The sequence below is a fragment of the Myxine glutinosa genome, chromosome 8 (assembly GCF_964187855.1).
Source record: "Myxine glutinosa chromosome 8, kmMyxGlut1.1, whole genome shotgun sequence".
In the NCBI taxonomy this organism is placed as follows: Eukaryota; Metazoa; Chordata; class Myxini; order Myxiniformes; family Myxinidae; genus Myxine; species Myxine glutinosa.
In genome coordinates, this window is record NC_136268.1 from 59,650,357 (window position 1) to 59,671,290 (window position 20,934).

At 45.6% G+C, this 20,934-nt stretch overlaps 2 protein-coding genes across 4 annotated transcripts in view; both read left to right on the forward strand.

Moving 5' to 3' along the window:
• LOC144893281 (uncharacterized) overlaps positions 1 to 20,934 on the forward strand; it is a 1,021,022-nt gene that overhangs the window by 299,067 nt on the left and 701,021 nt on the right. The gene's annotated exons all lie outside the window — the stretch shown is intronic.
• Positions 1 to 20,934, forward strand: part of HERC4 (HECT and RLD domain containing E3 ubiquitin protein ligase 4) — a 237,876-nt gene that overhangs the window by 184,429 nt on the left and 32,513 nt on the right. For 2 of the 3 annotated variants that reach the window (XM_078783317.1, XM_078783316.1), the window contains exons 14-16: positions 3,476 to 3,648; positions 12,407 to 12,523; positions 20,588 to 20,614. In XM_078783317.1, the coding sequence (XP_078639443.1) occupies positions 3,476 to 3,648; positions 12,407 to 12,523; positions 20,588 to 20,614 (317 nt within the window). The remainder of the gene's footprint in view (positions 1 to 3,475; positions 3,649 to 12,406; positions 12,524 to 20,587; positions 20,615 to 20,934) is intronic. The other variant, XM_078783318.1, reaches the window with a different exon arrangement.

Here is a 20,934-nt window from a genome sequence, read left to right on the forward strand (position 1 = left end):
CGGTCCTTCGTCTCCATTACCTCTGTCACCTCGTCCAACCTCGTTGTCAGTCCCTCACGTACCATCTGACATTCCCTCTTCGTCGCTATCAAGTCGTCTTTTAGTTCTTTCTGTGTCGCTTTTAACCCTCCTAATACCGCAGTGTTCCTTTGAACCTGCTCCGTTAGTCCTTTTTGTCCCTCCGTCAGCTGTTCCACTCCCAACGTCAACTCCTCTATACCACCTTGCAATTTTACTGTCCCCTTTCTCACCTCCTTCTCCATGCGCTCCTTACAGTGCCTCACCTCCTCGCGCACTCCTCCGACCTCCTCACTCACCCCTCTTCTGATCTCCTCTCCCATCACTTGCATCTCCTGCCCAGATGCCACCCTCATCTGCTCCATTTCCTCCCTGTGAGCATCCAGTTTAGTTTCTACCCCCATTCTGACCCCCTCTATCTGCTGCCCCATTTGTTTAACTTCCCTTTCCGCTTGGTCCCTCATGTCCCTCAATTTGCCTTCCATACTGTTTTCTAACCCCATTAACCCATTTTTCACCTCTTTTATCCCGTTGTCTAACCCCTCAAATTTGTCGTCTAACTTCCCAAATTTCTTGTCTAATCCCTTAAAATTATTGTCTAACCCCTCACCCCTCGCTTCGTCCCTCATTACCCCCATTTGGCCCTCCAATCGCTCACCCTGAGCATCCATCCGGTTCCCCATTACCCCCAATTGCTCACTCTGCAGTTTGAGGGACGCCTGCATTTGCGCCATAAATTGCTCCATGAGGGCCTGCATTTGGGCCATCCCTCCCACTTGTGCAGCGGGTGCGGCCGCCGTAGCTATGTGCGAGGCGCCATTTTGCACGCCCGCAACCTCGTGCGCGAGGACGCCATTTTGCGACCCTGCCACCCTCACTGCTTCGCTCTCCTCATGTCCCTCAATTTGGTCCTGGATCGACCCTGCCTCACTCTCCTCTACCGGAACCCAGCCGTCTTGATCTGCCATAGCGCGACTTTCAAAATTCGGGTTTTTATTTTTGTAAAACAAAATCAAATTTCGCCGTTAATAATTTCGAGCGCGTGAAGCGCGCTTCGGGTCCAATCCCACTTCCCGACACCAATTGTTACTCTAATAGTACAATTGGTGTTCCAAAATTTGGGCCTAACAAATTTAGTCCCAGGTCCGAATCCAACTCCTGACAACCAATTGTTACTGATCACAATTTTTATGTTGCTTGACCGAGCGGAATGGCCGCCGTGTTCGCACAGATTACCCGATTACACTCGAACGTTGGCCGAATCGCGCTATGCTAAATCAATGAAGGAAAGGACACAACGGCTGGGATTAAGGCAACGACACAAGGGGTACAGTTCTCAAGACCTCCGGAGGAGGATATAATATTGGTTATGCAGAACGGTTAGATTACACGGCAAGAGGTAAAGCACAGCAAGATGGGCACTTATACACGGTCTTATCTTATTCCCGACAGACCACAGACAAACGGGACAAGACTGACTTACACGGGGATTGATGGCAGGGGAGGGCAGGCAGTCGATAGCTCAAGGTGCACCTTGGCTCAGGGGCAGAATCGACCCGGTCCGGTCCAGAGAGGCGGGGAGGTATTTCTCAGCGCTAGGAGGTGGCGTCCTTTCTTCTCCAAGCTGAGGCGCATCTGACGTCACCTCCGTCTTCCTGCGCATGCCCAGCGGGGAGTGACACGCCCTCGGCTCGTTAGCTCCGCCCCAGATGGAATCGGTCCGCCGCTTCTTATTGGGTGCGGGGGGTTACCGGGCTCCGCCCTTGACGAGGAGCTGACAGTGAGCCCCTGCGTGGTAACCCCGTCGGAGCACATGTTCAATGGCGGCTAACCAAGCCGGAGTGAGGACGCACACTCCCCGCGCCGCCGCCGCTGTTGTTGTTGTTGGTGTTGTTGTTCCATGAGGAAGAGATGTGGGGAGGTATTGGGAGGTCCTAAACTTACTAATGGTGCCATACAATCACATTCTGGTGCAACGAAGAGTCAGAATTAATGGAAACGAGTCCTTAACTGACATAGACTAAGAATAACTAGCAAGATGTCCTATAGTTGTCTACGTGAGATGCGGTGAACCTGGGTACGACATTTAATGGGGGAAAAAGGGGAAGGTCGGTTCTACAGAGTGTTGTTTACAGACAATGGGACTAGGGAATGGGGGATTGGGGATAGTTGGGGAGTATTGGGGAAATAGGGGAATATTTACAAGCGGATATGGATGGAGGCCAAATCCCATATCCGCAACAATATATATATATATACAGTGGAACCTTGACTTACGAGTTTAATTCGTTCTGTGACCGAGCTCGTAACTCAAATTGCTCGTATCTCAAATCAAATTTCCCCATTAAAATGCATTGAAATGCTATTAATCCGTTCCAGCCCGCCAAAAACCACACCAATTTTTTTTTAAATATACAGTATATATATAAATATCTCGCGCTTTATATTTCACCTGTATGCAGCATACAAGTTGGCAGGATGGCCTGGACTGGAGGTACGCACACTTGACTCTAAAGTCTAAACTGTCCAGCCTGGGTTTGAATCCCGACCCAGCTATAACCTGTCATGGGTGAATCACAGGCAGGGTGATTCATCAATGTGTGTACCGCTAAACTGGGCGCCCCGTTTGCGTCCCATTAGTTGTTGGATGTTAAGGATCTCACCGTGTTTTCCACAAAGAGAAGGCGAGCTATCGCCGGCACTCTGAACAAGTTGTGGCCTGGCATGGCATGAACATGAAAACATGAACATGAACATGAAATGTTCGACATGAACATGAAATTTTCCAAAATAACAAAAATGCGAAAACAAAAATGCAGCGCTATACGACAGAGATACTGTACGTGCACGGCAAGATAACCACGTGACCGGAACCCACCTGGCGGCAAAACTCAAAATAACCAACATGCGAAAACAAAAATGCAGCGCTATACGACAGAGATACTGTACGTGCACGGCAAGATAACCACGTGACCGGAACCCACCTGGCGGCAAAACTCAAAATAACCAACATGCGAAAACAAAAATGCAGCGCTATACGACAGAGATACTGTACGTGCACGGCAAGATAACCACGTGACCGGAACCCACCTGGCGGCAAAACTCAAAATAACCAACATGCGAAAACAAAAATGCAGCGCTATACGACAGAGATACTGTACTTGCACGGCAAGATAACCACGTGACCGGGTGGCGAAAGCTCGTAACTCAGATCTCGGCTCGCATCTCAAAGCAATAAACCGCTCGAGCGACGGCTCGTATCTCGAAAAACTCGTAAGTTGGGGCACTCGTAAGTCAAGGTTCCACTGTATATATATATATATATATAATTAAGCAGGGTAGGGCAGGGTAGCAGGGTCAGGGTGGTATGGGATTTATTTTATGAACATAGGGATTGAGAGGTGCCAAGTTTGCCTATACTTATAGCTCTCTTGATGTATTTGCATGCGTGCACCAGAGAACTGGTGGAGTGCTCTGGAGGCTCCGTTTTTCACTCGATTGGTGGAGTTGTATAAAAGAGTGCTCGTCTTCTTACTGGAGATGCGAAAGCTCGGCGTACCTCCTGCTGAGCTGAGCCTCTCCCGGGTGTCACTGCGTTCCTCCCTTATTGTCCTATCGATGCTGCACAAGGTTTGAGATGCCACACAATCATCTTTTTATGTTTAGAAGATAGCTTTTGTCAGAAAAATGTTTACTAGAAAGATCGTTTTCTGTCCCTTTTTTGCCAACATGTGCAGTGCCTATAGAAAGTCTAACCCCCTTTCAAATTTTTCACCTTTTGTTGCCTTATAACCTGGAATTAAATTACATTAAATCAGACTATTTCCACCTTTGGTTACACATCGTAACTCACAACTTCCAAGTGAAAAACAAATTCTACAAATTTCAGAAAAATTATTTTAAAATACAAAACGTGTGTGTGTGTGTGTGTGTGTGTGTGTGTGTGTGTGTGTGTGTGTGTGTGTGTGTGTGTGTGTGTGTGTGTGTGTGTGTGTGTGTGTGTCAGTGAGTGTGTGTGTCAGTGCCAGCCACATTTACAGATTTGGTGGGTGACGTGATTTTCACTTTAATTTTTAATCAGGTGCCAATAATTAATTATAACATGTTGCATGTCCACTTTCCCAATTCTTGACAACTACGATTTGCATGCACATAACTAAGAAATTTCTGAACTGTATCCTTAGTTAATTCACCACTTTAAAGGTTTTTTTTAGATTATTTGTGTAGTTGAATATTAAGGTGTGGTTTTGTATAAGTTTAAGTTGGACCTAGCAGGGATATGGAAGCATATCCCAGTGCAAGCACGACCTTATCATATCTGTCTCCCATTATTTCCGGTTGCATCGACATTCCTGGAGAATGTAAGAGGCAACTTTTCAAGGTCTTGCCATCCATCACATTTAGTGCCTCACTGCTTGAGATAACTTGATCCGTCCTTCTCCTTCCATTGCTATGAAACTCTTCAAGTCTTCACACACTGTTCCCACAAGACTTTTATTAGCCAGCTGCTGGGTCCTATAAATTAGTGCTGTGTTTCGATTAGGATAAGGCAAGACATTGTTTGTTATTTTATTTATTTTTTGGTTACAAAGTGATTGTTATATAAAGTTTCATTTTGTTACCCAGGCATTGTCATGTGATCCATCTTTTACTTGCTAGTTTGCCCTTATCGAACTTGTTGCACTGCATCCACCTCAGGTTGGCTTTCTGAACGTCACATGGGTTGTCTCAACCCCTGGTCTCAACCTCAACCCCTGTCTCAACCCCTGTCTCAACCCCTGTAATACGCTAGAACATCTCTGCCAAATTTCGTCTGAATCCATCCAATACTTTTTGAGATATCTTGTTCACAAACTGACTGACAAACAAACTAACAGATAGACAGGGGTGAAAACATAACCTCCATCCACCTTTGGTGGTGGAGGTAAAGATGACAACTCAGAGAAATATTACATGAGGTCATTATTCACCTTTTGCTTACCATTCACAAGTATTTCAATCAAAAATTCCCACTAAATCCAGGTTTTTCTTTTTGTACTCAAAAAAAGGTAATGTCCTATTGATTGTTCTAGCGTATCACTGTCAATAGGACATTACCTTTTTTTGAGTACAAAAAGAAAAACCTGGATTTTGTGGGAATTTTTGATTGAAATGGTTGTGAAATGGTAAGCAAAAGGTGAATAATGACCATGTAATATTCCTCTGAGTTGTCATCTTTACCTCCACCACCAAAGGTGGATGGAGGTTATGTTTTCACCCATGTCTGTCTGGTTTTTTTTTATTTGGTTTTTTTAAATCTTGTTATTTTTTTTGTATACGTGATCGAGGCTCGTGAAAGAGCTAACATCTATCACACAAACAAATCAAACAGACAAAGAACCAAAGTATATAAAGAGGGGAGCGGTAGACAAGATGGGCAGCGAAGGGGAAGCACATAAACAACATTTGTGAGGGACATCGGGAATGTGTGGGGGGGAGGCGGCGTGGGAAGTGAGGGGGGGGGGGGTTGGGAGAAGTATAAACACAAGGACACCAAGGACTTCCAGGAAATAAGTTGGTATTTCAAAAAAGAGGATTTGGGGTGAAATTAGTGGGGGTAGAAAAGATCAAGGCTTTGGATGGGGGAAGATAAGAGATGGTGGTGAACAGCTGTTTTAAAGACCTGGAGGGAGGAGTGGGATTGAAGGGAGTGGGGGAGTTTGTTCCAGAGGCGGGAGAAAAGAGGAATGAAGGAGTGAAGGTGAGCAGAGAGTCTTGATTTTGGCAGTTTAACCATAAGAGGGTTGCAGGCAGATCTTGTGCGACCTGTAGGAATATTTGGGGGACTGAGCTGGAGGAGCAAGGCCAGAGAGGAGTCGGTAGAAGACAAAGACCACCAAACCTGCCTTCGGTGAGTAAGTGAAAGGCCCTCAGAGGTAGCTTCATCACGGGAGATTCCAATGATTCTGAACGCTTTGGTTTCAACAGCATGAAGACGAGCTAGGTGTGAGGCAGGAGCACCAGCCCAGAGGGGAGAGCAGTATTCCATTGAGCTGCGGATGAAAGCCTTGTATGTAGTGAGGAGCTCAGGTGTGCCAAGGAAGGACTTTGCACGACAGAGGATGCCCAGTCGGCGACTGGCTTTGGAGGCCAGATTTGAAATGTGGTTTTCCCAGGAAAGATCATGGCAGATAGTGAGACCCAAAAGCTTGAGTGATAGAACTTCTTGGAGAGGATTATTCACAAAGTGGATGGGAGGGTTGTCCAGTCGGTCTTTTCGGAGAGACATCGTAAGAGTGAGAGATTTGTCAGGATTGAAAGACATGTTCCACTTGTTTGCCCAGTCAGTGATTTTGTCCAGGTCTGCAGAGAGTGAGGAGGCTGCAGACTGCCGATCTGAGGGATGAGGAATGGAGCGGCAGAGAGTGGAGTCATCAGCAAAGAGATAGAGAGGATTTTCAAGAGAGTCGGAGAGATCATTGATGAAGATCAGAAAAAGCACAGGGCCCAGAACACTGCCTTGGGGAACTCCAGCCTGAACAGGAAGGGGGAGATGAGAGAAATCCATTCAGGGCCAAACGTTGTCTCTGACCAGAGAGGACGTCCACAAGCCATGCATGGAGATTTCCTTCTATACCATAGGAGGAGAGTTTGGTGAGCAGAGCTGGGTGCCAGACCGTATCGAAGGCACATGATATGTCGAGGGAGACAGCTCTAATTTCCTGTTTGGCATTGAGGACCTCCATCCATTGTTGAGACAGCAGAAGCAGCATGTCCAGAGTAGAGTGACCTGGTCTGAAACCAAATTGATGATCAGAGATCAAGCCATTGGAGAAGAGGAAAGATTTCATATCCGAAGCAATGATGGATTCCATGACTTTGCTGATAATTGGGAGAAGGCTGATTGGTCTGTAGTTGCTATGATCTGTTTTTGCACCTTTTTTGTGTAAAGCGGTGATGTTGGCTGATTTCCAAGCAGATGGCAGTTGACCTTGAGCAAAAGAGATGGTGAAGAGAACAGAGAGAGGGAGTGAAAGAGCGGAAGAACAGGATTTTAGGACCCGTGGGCTGATGCTGTCAGGTCCAGTTGCAGAATCAGAGTCTAGGGTTGACAGAAACTTTTCCACCTTGTCAGGAGGAAAGGACACAGAGTCCAGGAGCAGCTGGGTACGACTGGGTACGGTGGAAACAGAGAGGGATGGGTTTGGGACGAAAGATTTAGAGGCAAACACAGAGTTGAGGCATTCAGCTTTTTCACGTGCGGAGTCAGCTGTGTAGCTGTTTGAGGTAAGGGTGAGGATGGAGGGGGAACAAACACCAGAAACAGATTTGACCAGACGCCACCAGGATTTGGAAGAGGGAGACAGATAAGAGAGTTCAGTCTTGAGAACGGAGAGATATTGTTTCCTGGCTCTCCTGAGGGTGGACACACACTTGTTTCGGGCTTTGTGCAAGGAAATGAGATTTCCTTCCGTTGGATTTGCTTTCCAGGAGACGAAGGCAAGTTGTTTCTGGGCAACAGCCTCACCTCAAGATTCCATGTACCATGGATGGGAGGAAGGGTATGACGACTGAAGACGAGATGGGATAAATCTGTGCATGAGAGAGAGCAATTTACTTTTGAAGAATTCCCAGGATGAGTTGATGTCAGAGGTGGTAGAGATGGGAGACCAGTCCAGATGATTGATGGCTGCTTGAAGACCGTGCCAGTTGGCCTGAGTGAAATGCCAGACTCGTCGACGCTGAGGAGGCTCCCTGAGAATGGTCAGAGAGATGTCCACTTTAACAAGCACATGATCAGATTATGCCGATTGGAGCAGAAGAAGAGCAGCAGACATTTTCAGGGAAGTTAGTCCTAACCAAGTCCAGAAGAGAAGATGCTCCGTTGACTGAGATCCGGGTCGGGAAATTGACAGATTGTGTCAGTCACAGTGAGTCGCAGAAGTCCTTTGCTGAGGAGCCATGGCTGGTGAGAGAGGTACCCACACCCAGCCAACTGGCATGGTGACAATTGAAATCACCACATATGAAGAAGAGAGAGTTGGGATGAGTAGTTAGAAGTTGGTCCATATTATCAGACAGCGAGATGTAGATGGAGTCATCACTGTTTGGTGGACGGTACAACACACATATGAACAATAGGTGGGAGCGAAGGGGAGGCCGTAGCCAGAGGTATTCCTGGGGGTGAGGTGGAGAGAGGGCAGTGCAGGGCGAGTGAGAAAGAGAGTTTTTGATAAAGATAGCAACCCCACCTCCAGGACGAGGCTCAGGTTTATCATACTGGAGGAGGGAGTAACCCAGGAGAGATACTAAGGAATCAGAGACATCATGAAGGAGGAAAGTTTCTGTTAAGCAGATCACGTCTGGTTTGTCAGAAGCAACCTGTATGGAGAGATCAGTTAAGTTTGAACGAAGGCCCCGGATGTTTGAGGTCCATACCGTTAATGAAGAGGAAGGGGGAGCATCGGATACAGAACAGCGCGGAGGAGGGGTAGGGTAAGATGTGGAAGAGGTCGGGAGAGCTGTTGAAGGTGTGTCAGAGATTTCAGAATAGCTCTGACAAAGGGAAGGATGGGGCGGACAAAAGGATTGATGGTGATTGGGTGAGGCACAATGAGGTGTTATTTGAGGAGGGGGAAGAGCGAAGCAGGAGTTTGGGGGAGATAGAGGTGAGAGCTGGAAGGGGGAAGAAGCGGGGAGGACGCTTTGAGGAGGAGGGGTGAGAGGGGGGAAATGGAGAAGAAATGAGGGTGGGGAGATTTGAAGGGGAGGGGCGAGGGGGGAGTTTATGAGGGGAGGGACAAGGGGAAGGATTTGAAAGGGGATGGGAGATGGGGGAGATTTGGAGGGGAAAGGTGAGGGGGGAGTCTAGGAGGGGAGGGGCAAGGGGGAGTCTTGGAGGGGAGGGGTGTGGGGGGAGTTTAGGAGGGAAGGGGCAAGGGGGGAGATTTGAAAGGGATGGGTGATGGGGAGGATTTGGAGGGGAGGGGCAAGGGGGAAGATTTGAAGGGGATGGGTGATGGGGAAGATTTGGAGGGGAGGGGTGATGGGGAAGTTTTGGAGGGGAGGGGTGATGGGGAAGTTTTGGAGGGGATGGGTGATGGGGAAGTTTTGGAGGGGAGGGGTGAGATTGGATTTTGGAAAGTGTACGATTAATGGGAAACGAACAATTATTGCAAAATGAGTTTATTGTGACCTTCGAGTTAAAAATACGTTTAAGGATGCTGGATGGGGGGTGGAGTGCAGGTGAGTTTAGGGAATGTCGAAAAGAGGCACTGTAAGAGATGGAAAAAAATTTTGGGATGAATATATTTGGTGAGCAAGTCGAAAGCAACCTTTTAAAGAAGAAGAAGAAAAAGGTGTTATAATATACGACAGAATACAGTACTTCAGGGGAAAGTTTAAACATTTTTTAATTGAGCAGTGAAAACTATCTGGGGAAATGGGGGAGAAACACGTGGTCGAAGAACGAACGAACGAATAAGAACAACGAATGAACGAATAAGAACAACGAATAAGAACAGAGAAGGAAATGTTTTTTTGGGGGGTTTTTTTTTTTTTTTTTTAGTTGAGATTTTAAACCAAGGAATTAGGCTATGGGGTGAAAAGACTGGCAAAACTGAGAGCACAAAAGTTATTGGAGCACAAAAGACGGACCGCTGAGAGAAAAACAAAGCCTCAAGGTCGGACACGGTGACGGTAGCCTACAAGTACAAGGCCTCAAAAGACACGACACTAATTAACACGATTTTCTATGCAGGTATGAAAGATTTACACCGAGAATCTTCCTAGGGACACCCTTTAGGTACACACACCATAAAATAAATACAGTTTTAACGAAAATACAAATGGGAACAATGACTTAACTTCGATTTCAATGGAGAGCGTGGACAGCTGCGAATAAACGAAACCTCACCGGCAAGACCGGAAGCGGAAGCCAAGTTTTTGCCAAGCCAAGTCTGTTAGTTTGTTTGTCAGTCCGTTTGTGAACAAGATATCTCAAAAAGTATTGGATGGATTCAGACGAAATTTGGCAGAGATGTTCTAGCGTAGTGTATGTGACAAGGACGAAATGATTAGATGTTGGTGAAGATCGGATTCAGATCCGGCTACTAGAATTTTTAAAGTTATTCTTCACCTTTGGGAGATAGGGCCAAAAACGATACATAGCAGAATATTTTTTTAAAGTTGTGGACGGATTTGGACGAAACTTGGACATGTTGGGTGTCTGACAAGGACGATTCCATTCGATTTTGGTGAAGATCGGAATATGGATTCGGATATGAGAATTATTTAATCTTTTCAGTGATTCTTCACCATTGGGAGATATGGCCAAAACGATACATAGCAGGATATCTCAAAAAGTTATGGACGGATTTTGACGAAACATGTTGGACAGTTTGGGTGTCTTACAAGGAAGAATCTACTCGATTTTGGTGAAGATCTGAATATGGATTCGGATATGAGAATTATTTTAATTTTTTAAGTGATTGTTCGCCATTGGGAGATAGGGCCAAAAACGATACATCGCAGAATATCTGAAAAAGTTATGGATGGATTGGGACGAAACTTGTTGGACAGGTTGTGTGTGTGACAAGGAAGAATCGAAGAATGTTTCTACATTATATAAATTCTGTATTGTGATTTTCTGGTCTACTCTGAGATACAAAACGTAAAGTGTTCACCAGGCGGTGGTACAGTCGTGGCCAAAAATATTGGCACCCTTGCACTTTTTTCAAATAATTCACCATTTCTTCCAGAAAATTATTGAAATGAAAAAATCCTTTGTTGTCCACATATGTATTTCTTTGGTTTGGAGTGGAACAATCTTAGCTTATTCCACACAGAAATCCGAAAATGGCCTGGACAATATTATTGGCACCTTTTAGAAGTTGTTAGAAATAATTAGATTTAAAGCAGGTGATTCTCCTGTACTTTGGAATTGAACTCATGTGGTGAATTGCAGGTGCCTGCAATATAAAAATCGCTCATTCAACCAGTTTGAACAGAGAAATGGAGTCATTCTGCTGTTTTGTGTCACTGTTTGTACCACAATGAGCATGGAGAAAAGAAAGAAAACCAGAGAATTGTCTGAGGAGGTCAGACGCAAGATTGTAGTCAAGCATGAACAATCAAGGCCACAAGTCCATCTCCAGAGAACTTGATGTTCCTGTGTCCACCATATGCAATGTTATCAGGAAGTTTAAGGCCCATGGCACTGTAGCCAACCTCCCTGGACATGGGCGCAATAGATAACTTGATTGAAGATTTCAGCGAAGGATTGTTCAAATGGTGGAGAAAGCACCTCGATCAACTGCCAAACAGATTCAAGCCGACCTTCAGACACAAGGTACGACAGTTTCAACTTGCACCATCCATTGCCAACTCGATAAAATGGGGTTTTATGGTAGGAGACCCAGGAGGACCCTACTACTAAGAAAGCCTGACTGGAGTTTGCCAAAACACACCTGAATAAGCCAAAATCCTTCTGCGAGAATGTCCTGTGGACAGATGAGACCAAATAAGAGCTATTTGGTAAAGCACATCATCTCTATGTTTACAGAAAACAAAATGATGCCTTCAAAGAAAAGAACACCTTCCCTACAGTCAAACATGGCGGAGGTTCAGTGATGTTTTGGGGTTGCTGTGCTGCCTCTGGCACTGGGTGCCTTGAATGTGTGCATGGCATCATGAAATCAAGAGATTACCAAGGCATTTTGGAGCACAATGTTCAACCCATTGTCAGAAAGCTGGGTCTTCGTCGCAGGTCATGGGTCTTGCAGCAGCACAATGACCCCAAACACACTTCAAAAATCACCCAGGAATGGTTCAAGACAAAACGCTGGACTGTTCTGATGTGGCCAGCAATGAGTCCAGATCTAAATCCCATTGAACATCTGTGGGTTGATCTGAAAACAGCATTTGGGAGAGGCACCCTTCAAATCTGGGAGAACTGGAGCAGTTTACACAAGAAGAATGGGCCAAACTGCTAGTAGAGAGGTGTAGGAAGCTCATTCAAGGCTATAGGAAGTACTTGACTGCAGATATTTTGTCCGAAGGCTGTGCTACCAAATATTAAGTGTGGGATGTCAATAATTTTGTCTTTTTGTTTTCTGATTTTAAAGTATATATTAAGTCCTGAATCAAAAACAAAGGTTCTGTAATATTAGCAGTGAAATAAAGAATTGTGAAGACCTTTTGTCAATTTCAGTTATTTGAAAAAAGTGCAAGGGTGGCAATATATTTGGCCACGACTGTATGCTCTCTGCTGAGTGCTGTTCTAGTTGTTTAATACATTGTGTACAGGTGATCTGATGTTGCGTTTATCTTTTTACTTCTGCACTGACTGGGAAATTCCTTCAATTAGCATGCATACATGCAACATTTGCACACACCTGTCTTCCTCCAGGCAAACACTCGGTGTTCCATTATCCAGTTCGACAAGTTCTACATCCCCGATATTAAGTACTTTGTCAACATTCGGAGAGACTACATCTACTGGCTGCAGCATCGTGAAGACAGAGAGGTATCACAACGACATCACATTTAGTGGTACACAATCGGCCTTGGTTTAATGTCATTCTGAGACCTTTAAACCTCTTTCGCTAAATGGAATATAGTTCATGAGCCTATGAACTGAACAGAAATTATAATTGGGCTGGACAATTTTAATGTTAAAATCATATCTATGACCATATATTGTCCTACAGTTTCTTATTTCACATGATATTTGTGTTTCCCTCAACAGTAAAAAATGTTTACGGCATAGCCCATAGGGCAAAGCACTCTCGAACAGTGTTTGTCCGTCCGTCCGTATGTATGTATGTATGTATGTATGTATGTATGTATGTACCCTAAAACATATACCAATCAGAGCTGAGGATCTGGTCACATGACAGGGTGATGTGATTACATCTGATGTCATTACGGTGTACAACGGCTGACTCCACACTCCGCCATTTTGATTCCAATGTCGTTCAGGCCAAACGTATCGTCGAACCTGTCATATGTCACAATCGCCATGCTCTACCTTTCCGTTTTTCATTCAGTGTGTAACACAAACAAACCGATTGTTAAAATGATCATCAAATATCAAAAGCATAGACGTTACGGATCTTTCACCGACACAGTATGTATAGGCCTTAGGCTTCATGCCTTCATGCCTCACCTTCACACCGCTTCTGACAAATTATCCCTGGTTTCTTAATACAGTAGTGTTGTTTTCATCTATCTATAATTCCAGCAATCTCTGTGTGTCTGTCTGTGTGTCTGTGTGTTTGTCTGTGACCGCTGTTTCTCGACAACCACGGGTCCGATATACTTGAAACTTGCCAGGTATATTGCTGGGGACCCGAGGATGTGCCTTTTCAAGGTTTGTAATTAATCGGACAAGTACCTACCGAGCTATGTCCAAAAAACGCTTCAACCAATCAGAGAGCAGCGAGCTATCACGTGTGCCGAACCGTTAATGCAATGCAAGCGTTAATGCGTTAATGCAAGGCTTTCCTTTTTTTCCCTCTTCTCTTTCTACTTTTCCTTGCGATTAAATTGCAAACAGCCAAAATACGTTGGCGCTAATTGAATCATTGGCCATTAACACTAAAATAATCGTAACTGCGATATGCCAACTTCCGGACAGTGCAGCCTTCCATGTTGTTGTTGTTTGCAGCAGCTGTTTGCAGCAAGGCAAGGCTTTTCTTTTTTTCCCTCTTCTCTTTCTACTTTTCCTTGCGATTAAATTGCAAAAAGCCAAAATACGTTGGCGATAATTGAATAAATGGGCATTAATAGATAGATAGATAGATATGCGATATGCGAACTTCCGGACAGTGTGCGCGTTACGAGCTGACCGCCATTACGGTACGTAATTCGATTTCTTATGCGCATTATTTCTCCCAATTCAGTCAGAGCGAAGGGCGGAAGCGAAGAGCGTTGTTATTTTTTGTTTACGGGCGTACGGGCGGGGTAGAGCGTACGGGTAGCGTTTTTTTTTTTTTTGGGCAAGGAACGGGCACCCACGTACGGGCAATGCCCTAGTAATAATAATAATAATAAAAGCGATAATACTAATAATATAGTAAATATAATCCTAACACTGCAATCCCTTTGTCGTTATTGCAAAGTTTCTACATTGAAGTGGTGTATGGTTCATGAATGGATGGTGAGCGGTGTATGGTACTAATAATGCGGAGTAAGGAATTAACCTCGTTTTTTAAAATTGTAATATCATTTTCATAATAATGATAACGTAACCTTAATATTATAGTAAATGTAATCTTAACACTAATCCCTTCGTAGTGACTGCAAAGTTACTGGAGGTTAAAATATTGTTATGAATTTGGGGTAGGGGGAAATATCTAGATCCAGGTAGATCTGCATAGGTAGGTGTCCGGATGATCGTGATAGAAGAACCATCTCGATGTACAGTAAGTCAGGGACCTGTAGCCCGTATGTCGGATTAAGTGTATCTTCGTCCCCGCCACGAGGGGGTGGGGCATGTTAAGTAGTTGCAGGGAATATGCTAACTCCATTGTGTGTCGTTCCCTCTGTGAACATACCTGTGTCCCTTATGGCAACGCACACTTGTAGACATTAGATAGGCCCTTAGTGCACACATTCATTAAATTCCCCCCCTTACAATGACTGACCATAAGAACTGACTGGAAAAACCAACAGGCAGCGGCCGCGCAGTATGCCACCACGACGACAAACCGTGCAAGGCAGGCAATAGCCACGCTCAGGAGGGCTCTTGATTGACAGGGGGGAAGGGTGAACAAGGAGCAGGGCGCCAAGCGCTCGGCCAATGAGAGGACACCAACGCGGTGAGAAGATTCAAGAAGGTGAAGGAGAGACATGCTGATTGACCACCAGCCAATGAGACCACAGCCAATCAGTGCGGAAGGTGTGAACAAACGACCAACAAGCTACGCACTGGTTGGAGGGCAAGCGCCGGTGACGAAGAAGGGCGCGAAAGGCGAGAAGCAAACGAGGCACTGGTTGGGGAAGAGGGGAGCTGACGTCACTCCGCGAGTGACAAAAGGACTCGCTCGCCGGCATTTTCCTCTCTTCCCTTGGCCTCTTGCTCTGGACTGGCACTTTGGAGTTTTGACCTGTTCTTGCCTTTGGACATTGGTGGAGAGACAAGCGCCGACGATCATTCTCCCCTGTTGTTCGTGCTCCTGGTGCCTGCGTGCTGTGTTGTGTGGGCGGGACGGACCGTGCAGCGACCGGTGTTCGCGCAAACCCGAGCACGGTCGGACAGCTGCGCTTGGAGCTGACAATCCCGGACAATTCCTGACTGCCACATCCAGACAGATAAGCCCACACAAACCACAACACGACGAGGCATTTATTTTATTCATCCTCGCCCATTGTTTTGTAATTGAAATCTGAGTGGGGACGTCCCAATTTAGGATTTAGTTTCTTCCGTCGCGTTTCCTTGTTCTCGGTTCCGTAATAAATATTCCTTTTGTACCATAAATTCCGTGTTCGTTCGTGATTTAATAATTTGCAGGGAGAAGACATCGTCGGGCCCGAAAAGGTAAGCCGCGGCATTCTCCCCCAAACCGCTTCTCGTGTATTGGTCCTGTAATTAAAATCAGATCCACAACTTTGACCTAGTAGTAGGATTAATGACAATTCGATCTCTGGCAACATCCTGTAAAAAGTACAATCATGCAATATATCAGGATTATGGAATCATGGGGAAAGTTCAGCAATATCAATCAATGCAAGCAAGCCTGGATCATCTACATATACGCACCATTCGAGTCTACGTGTCACGGATTAAATGTCACAGGAATGTTTCGGAGCGATGGCCGTCCGAGTTCTTATAGACGCCTCTCAGTGGTTAGAGAGAGCATAACACCTGGGTTCAACTTAGATACATTTTCATTACAGGTCCGCCATCATTTGGATTGAATAAACGCCTCCAAGTAAGTTCGAGTCCATCCACGATCCCCCGGTCTTAACCAAAGGGAAATCGCGCGACAAGTGGTGTCAGTGAGTGAGATTCGGATCCGACGGACACATTTTTTTGTCCGTGGCTGCGATCGACACAGTCGGGCATACATTGCGCTCGGCATTCGGACGAAAATTTTTCGTAGTCTGAGACGATAAAAATTATAATAGTCGATTGGAGTGTGCAAAACGCGAAATCGCGGTTCGAAAATTTAAATTATTGATTGTTCTGAAGTAAAATGAATCATGGGTGGGTGATGCATGGGTAAATGGGTCATGAATGTAGAGCAGCAATGAAGGCTGCAAAGGGTGGAAATGCGAATGGTTCGGTGGATGTGCAGAGTATCGATGAGAGAGAGGAAGACAAATGATGAATTGCGAAAGATGATGGGAATAGAGCCTGTGATTGATGCTGTGAAGAGGAACAGGTTGAGATGGTTTGGTCATGTGTTGAGGAAGGATGAAAGTGACTGGTTGAGAAGAGTGATGGAAATGAATGCAGAAGGAAGTAGAGGACGGGGAAGACCGAGAAAGACTTGGCTAAAGATGGTGGAAGAAGAAATGTGGACAAGGGGGGTAACAAGGAGAGATGCAGAAAATAGGGCAAAATGGAGAAGATCGTCATGGAGACAGCAAGGCTAACCCCTGCTCTAGCAGGGAAAATTGCCTTAAAATGCATGTTGTTGTTCTGAAGTAAAATACGCGAGCGGGAAGTGCTTCAGCCAACGGCAAAATGGCGGACGCTGAACTGGACGAGCGTGAAGGAAATGCCGTCGGGATTGGAAGTGGGCCGAATAATGGGGTGGAGCATAGTAATGGAGCTTCCCCCGCCGTAGGGACGGCCGCGATACCCGACCAGGTTTGGGATCAATTCTTTAGGAAGATGGAGGGAATGGAGGAGCGAATGAAAGGAATGAATGATGGCATCAATGAGCGACTACATGAAAAAATGGATGCTCAGAATGAGCGAATGAATGAAAAAATGGATGCTCAGAGTGAGTGATTGGAAAATAAAATTGATGGGTTGAAAGGAGAAATGGGGGGATTGAATTTAAAAAATGGATTCCCAAAGGAATGAATGGAGGGGAGAAAGGAAGAGATTTAACGACAAATGGGATGCCAGTATTGAACGCAGGATAGCCCAGATTAAAGAAACGGGAACCCCATGTGAACAAAAGAATGATTCACATGGGGCACAGGAGCTGGGAATGGCAATTGAATTGACATGGGTAGGAAATTTGGAGTGTAAAAATGTAAATATGGGAGAATTAAATTTTATTGGGGAATGTTTCCCACATGGTGGCCTGGAGGGTTGTCGGGGCCGGGTGGATGCCGTAACACACCAACAGGGGGAGAAATTTGAATCCTTGCTGTGCCAGGGCGGTGGTTCAAAGCAAGAGGGGGTAACAATAGGGGAGGTCCGAGTAATGGAACCGGACCGAGTATTTCTTGGGGAAGGCCTGATGGGGCCAGAAATAATTTGGGATGATGATGTACATGATGTGACCCAGCGGTTGGGGACCTGGGACAGTCCCATGGAGGTAGAGTTTGACCAGGCCCAAAGGAGTTTGGGGGATGAGGTGAGTCGGTCCAAGGAGGAGGTTGAAGTGACCGAGGGTACCTCACCGTGCACAATGATTGGGTACAAGAGGCTCCGAAATTGAATACCCAGCAGGGGGAGTGTGTTGGCTCCGAGCTGGATTTGGATCTGGGAGAGTCGGGAGATCGAGCCTCCGACGTTTTGGTCCCCGTAGGGTATTTGGAGCAGCTGCAGGGAGGGGCAGAACAACCTGAGGGAGGGGTTGTTACCTGCAGCTGTGGTTATTGGAAACACTAGGCTAAAAATTTTAAAAGAAAATTTCAAATCAAATGGGAATTGGATTTGGAACAGCCTTGGTGGGAATTGGTCCTCGGGCTGTGGAATTTGGACCTGGAGAGGTCATTGGGGATGGCCTCGGGGAAAAGTTGCCCCTTTCAAAATTTTGTGATGCCAGCCAATGCGGGGGGGGGCTGGGCTGGCGAGATTTGGACGTCGAGTCCAGCCATGGGTGCCGTGGTACGGCCTGGGCCCCACGGGGGGTCTGGTGGAGTGTGGCGTCCCTTGTCCATCGGGGCGCAGCCCGAGCGTGTGGCTTGGGCCGGCAGGGTCCCCGGGCCCTGGTGGAGGGTTAAGACCTCCAGGGGGTCCAAGGTGGTTTCTCACAGGCCTGGGATGGCATTTATTGAGGACCACCAGGGGAGGTGTTATGGGTCGCGCCTTGGTGGTGGCATCGCGGATGGCCAACTTGGGCCTGATGTGGTGACCACCCGGGCATGCGGCCTGACACCCTCTCCCTGAGACTCTGGGACAGCCAGCATGTGTTGACCTGCCATGCTGTGCTGGTCTATGGATGCGGGTCGAACCGCATGGACAGGGTTGGACAACCGTTGGGGCATCTGTGCAACATGATGAGGCGAGAGTGATCTTCCCCAGATGTTCCACTATGATTTGTGGACTCTCGGCTTGGGAAGAGAGCCATGGGAGTGTTGAATCGGGAATGTGTAACGTGCCGAGCATATGGGCCATGCTCAGCTGGCATGTGTATGGAAAAGCATCCTTCTTTGGTGAGATTAGAAAGTTGAGGAAAAATATTTGGCATGTGTAATCTGAGGGTTAGATGCAAATTTAAGGGTGAATTTTGTGAAGAGAAATGGTGGACACTACACAGTGGCACCATTATTGATCCAGGTATGTTCGACCAAAGTGTTGGAGGCTGGGATCAAATTGATAGGGTAGCAGGACACAGCCTTCAACTGGTTGCGGGGGCGATTGCACCAACATGAAAGCCCGCTTGGAGTTTGCAAAAAAGCACCGAAAGGACTCTCAGACTGTGAGAAACAAGATTCTGTGGGCTTTCATGTGTCTTTCACTGAGGAGAGGCTTCCGTCTGGCCACTCTGCCATAAAGCCCAGATCGGTGGAGTGTTGCAGTGATGGTTATCCTTCTGGAAGTTTCTCCCATCTCCACACAGGATCTCTGGAGCTCAGCCAGAGTGACCATCGGGTTCTTGGTCACCTCTCTTACCAAAGCCCTTCTCCCCCGATTGCTCAGTTTGGCCGGGCGGCCAGCTCTAGGAAGAGTCCTGGTTGTTCCAAACTTCTACCATTTAAGAATTATGGACGCCACTGTGCTCTTGGGAACCTTCAATGCAGCAGAATTTTTTTTTTGTGGGCTTTCCCAGATATGTGCCTCGACACAATCCTGCCTCTGACCTCTGCAGGCAGTTCCTTCGACCTCATGGCTTGGTTTTTGCTCTGATATGCATTGTCAGTGGTGAGACCTTATACAGACAGGTTTGTGCCTTTCCAAATCATATCCATTCCAATGAATTTACCACAGGTGGACTCCAATCAAGGTGTAGAAACATCTCAAAGATGATCAAGAGAAATTGGAGGCACCCGAGCTAAATTTCAAGTGTCATAGCAAAGGGTATGAATACTTATGTCAATGTGATATTTCAGTTTTTTCTTTTTAATAAATTTGCAAAACTTTCTAAAATCCTGTTTTCTCTTTGTCATTATGGGGTATTGAGTGTACATTGATGAGGGAAAAAATGAATTTAAACGATTTCAGCATAAGGCTGCAGCATAACAAAATGTGAAAAAAGTGAAGGGGTCTGAATACTTTCTGAATGCACTGTACTTGTCATTGCTATGAACCGCGATAACTTGTGATCCAATGATGTGAATCTGACCAAATTTAGTTCAGTTATGTAGACTGGTGTAAAGATGAAGTGATTAGATTTTGGGGTCAAGAGGTCAAAGGTTGAAGACTGTAATATGTCTTTAACTTGAATGGCTGAAGTGATCTAATTAAAAACTTATTTTTATTAGATAGTGATAAAGTATGAGATAAAGTGAAAGTGAAGTGATCTTATTAGATAAAAACTTATCTAATTAAAAACTTGGTACATGTATGTATAATGATGTAAAGATTAGCTGATAAGATTTTGGGGGCAAAGGTCAAAGGTCAAGGTCCTTAATCGGTCTATAACCTGAGAACGGCTGAAGTGATCTAATTCAAACTTGGTACAGGTATGTATAATGTAAAGGTTTACTGATTAGACTTTGAGTTCAAAGTCTGTAATCGGTTTATAACTTGAGAACAGCTAAAGGGATCTAATTCAAACTTGGTACAGATGTGTATAATGACGTAAAGATTAACTGATTAGATTTTGGGGTCAAAGGGCAGAGGTCATGTCAGGTAAAAATGTGATAACTTGTGAACAGCAAAGGGATTTAAATTCAAACTTGGTACAGGTATGTATAATGATGTAAACATGAAATGATTACATTTTGGGGTCAAGATGTCAAAGGTCAGAGGTCATGTCAGATAAAAATGTGATAACTTGAGAACAGCTGAATGGATTTAAATCAAACTTGGTACAAGTATTATAATGATGTAATTATGTGGGTGGAGGCATATCGGTCGATGTTGTGAAGTCGAAGAGTGTCGTTCTAGTTTTTGTGGTTGCTTTTATTGACTTTTGCTTGTTGTAGCACTTGATTTGCCAATAGACTTAATGATTTGTTGTTGCATTTCTTTTCACTCCCATGCATACACCCTCCTGGACACCTGCAATTTTTGCAGCAAGATGCCAACTCACTTGTATTAACGGTAAGGCCTTAACTTTCAACAAACTTTTTGTAATAACTAGCACGCCTCACCATACATCATTTCAGAGGGATAGGCATCTTTGACCATTTTGGTGTCTTTTGGGTCTTCAGGGTCTTTTGGTCTTCATGTTTTGGGTCTTCAGGGCTATTTGGGTCTTCAGGGTCTTTTGGATCCTCCGGGCATTTAAGGGTATTTGGGGTGTTTTGGGTCTTCGTGGTATTTTGGGGCTTCGGTGTCTTCAGGGTCTTTTGGTTCCTCTGGGTCTTTAAGGGTCTTTGGGGTATTTTGGTTATTCGGGGTATTTAAGGGTCTAAAGGGTG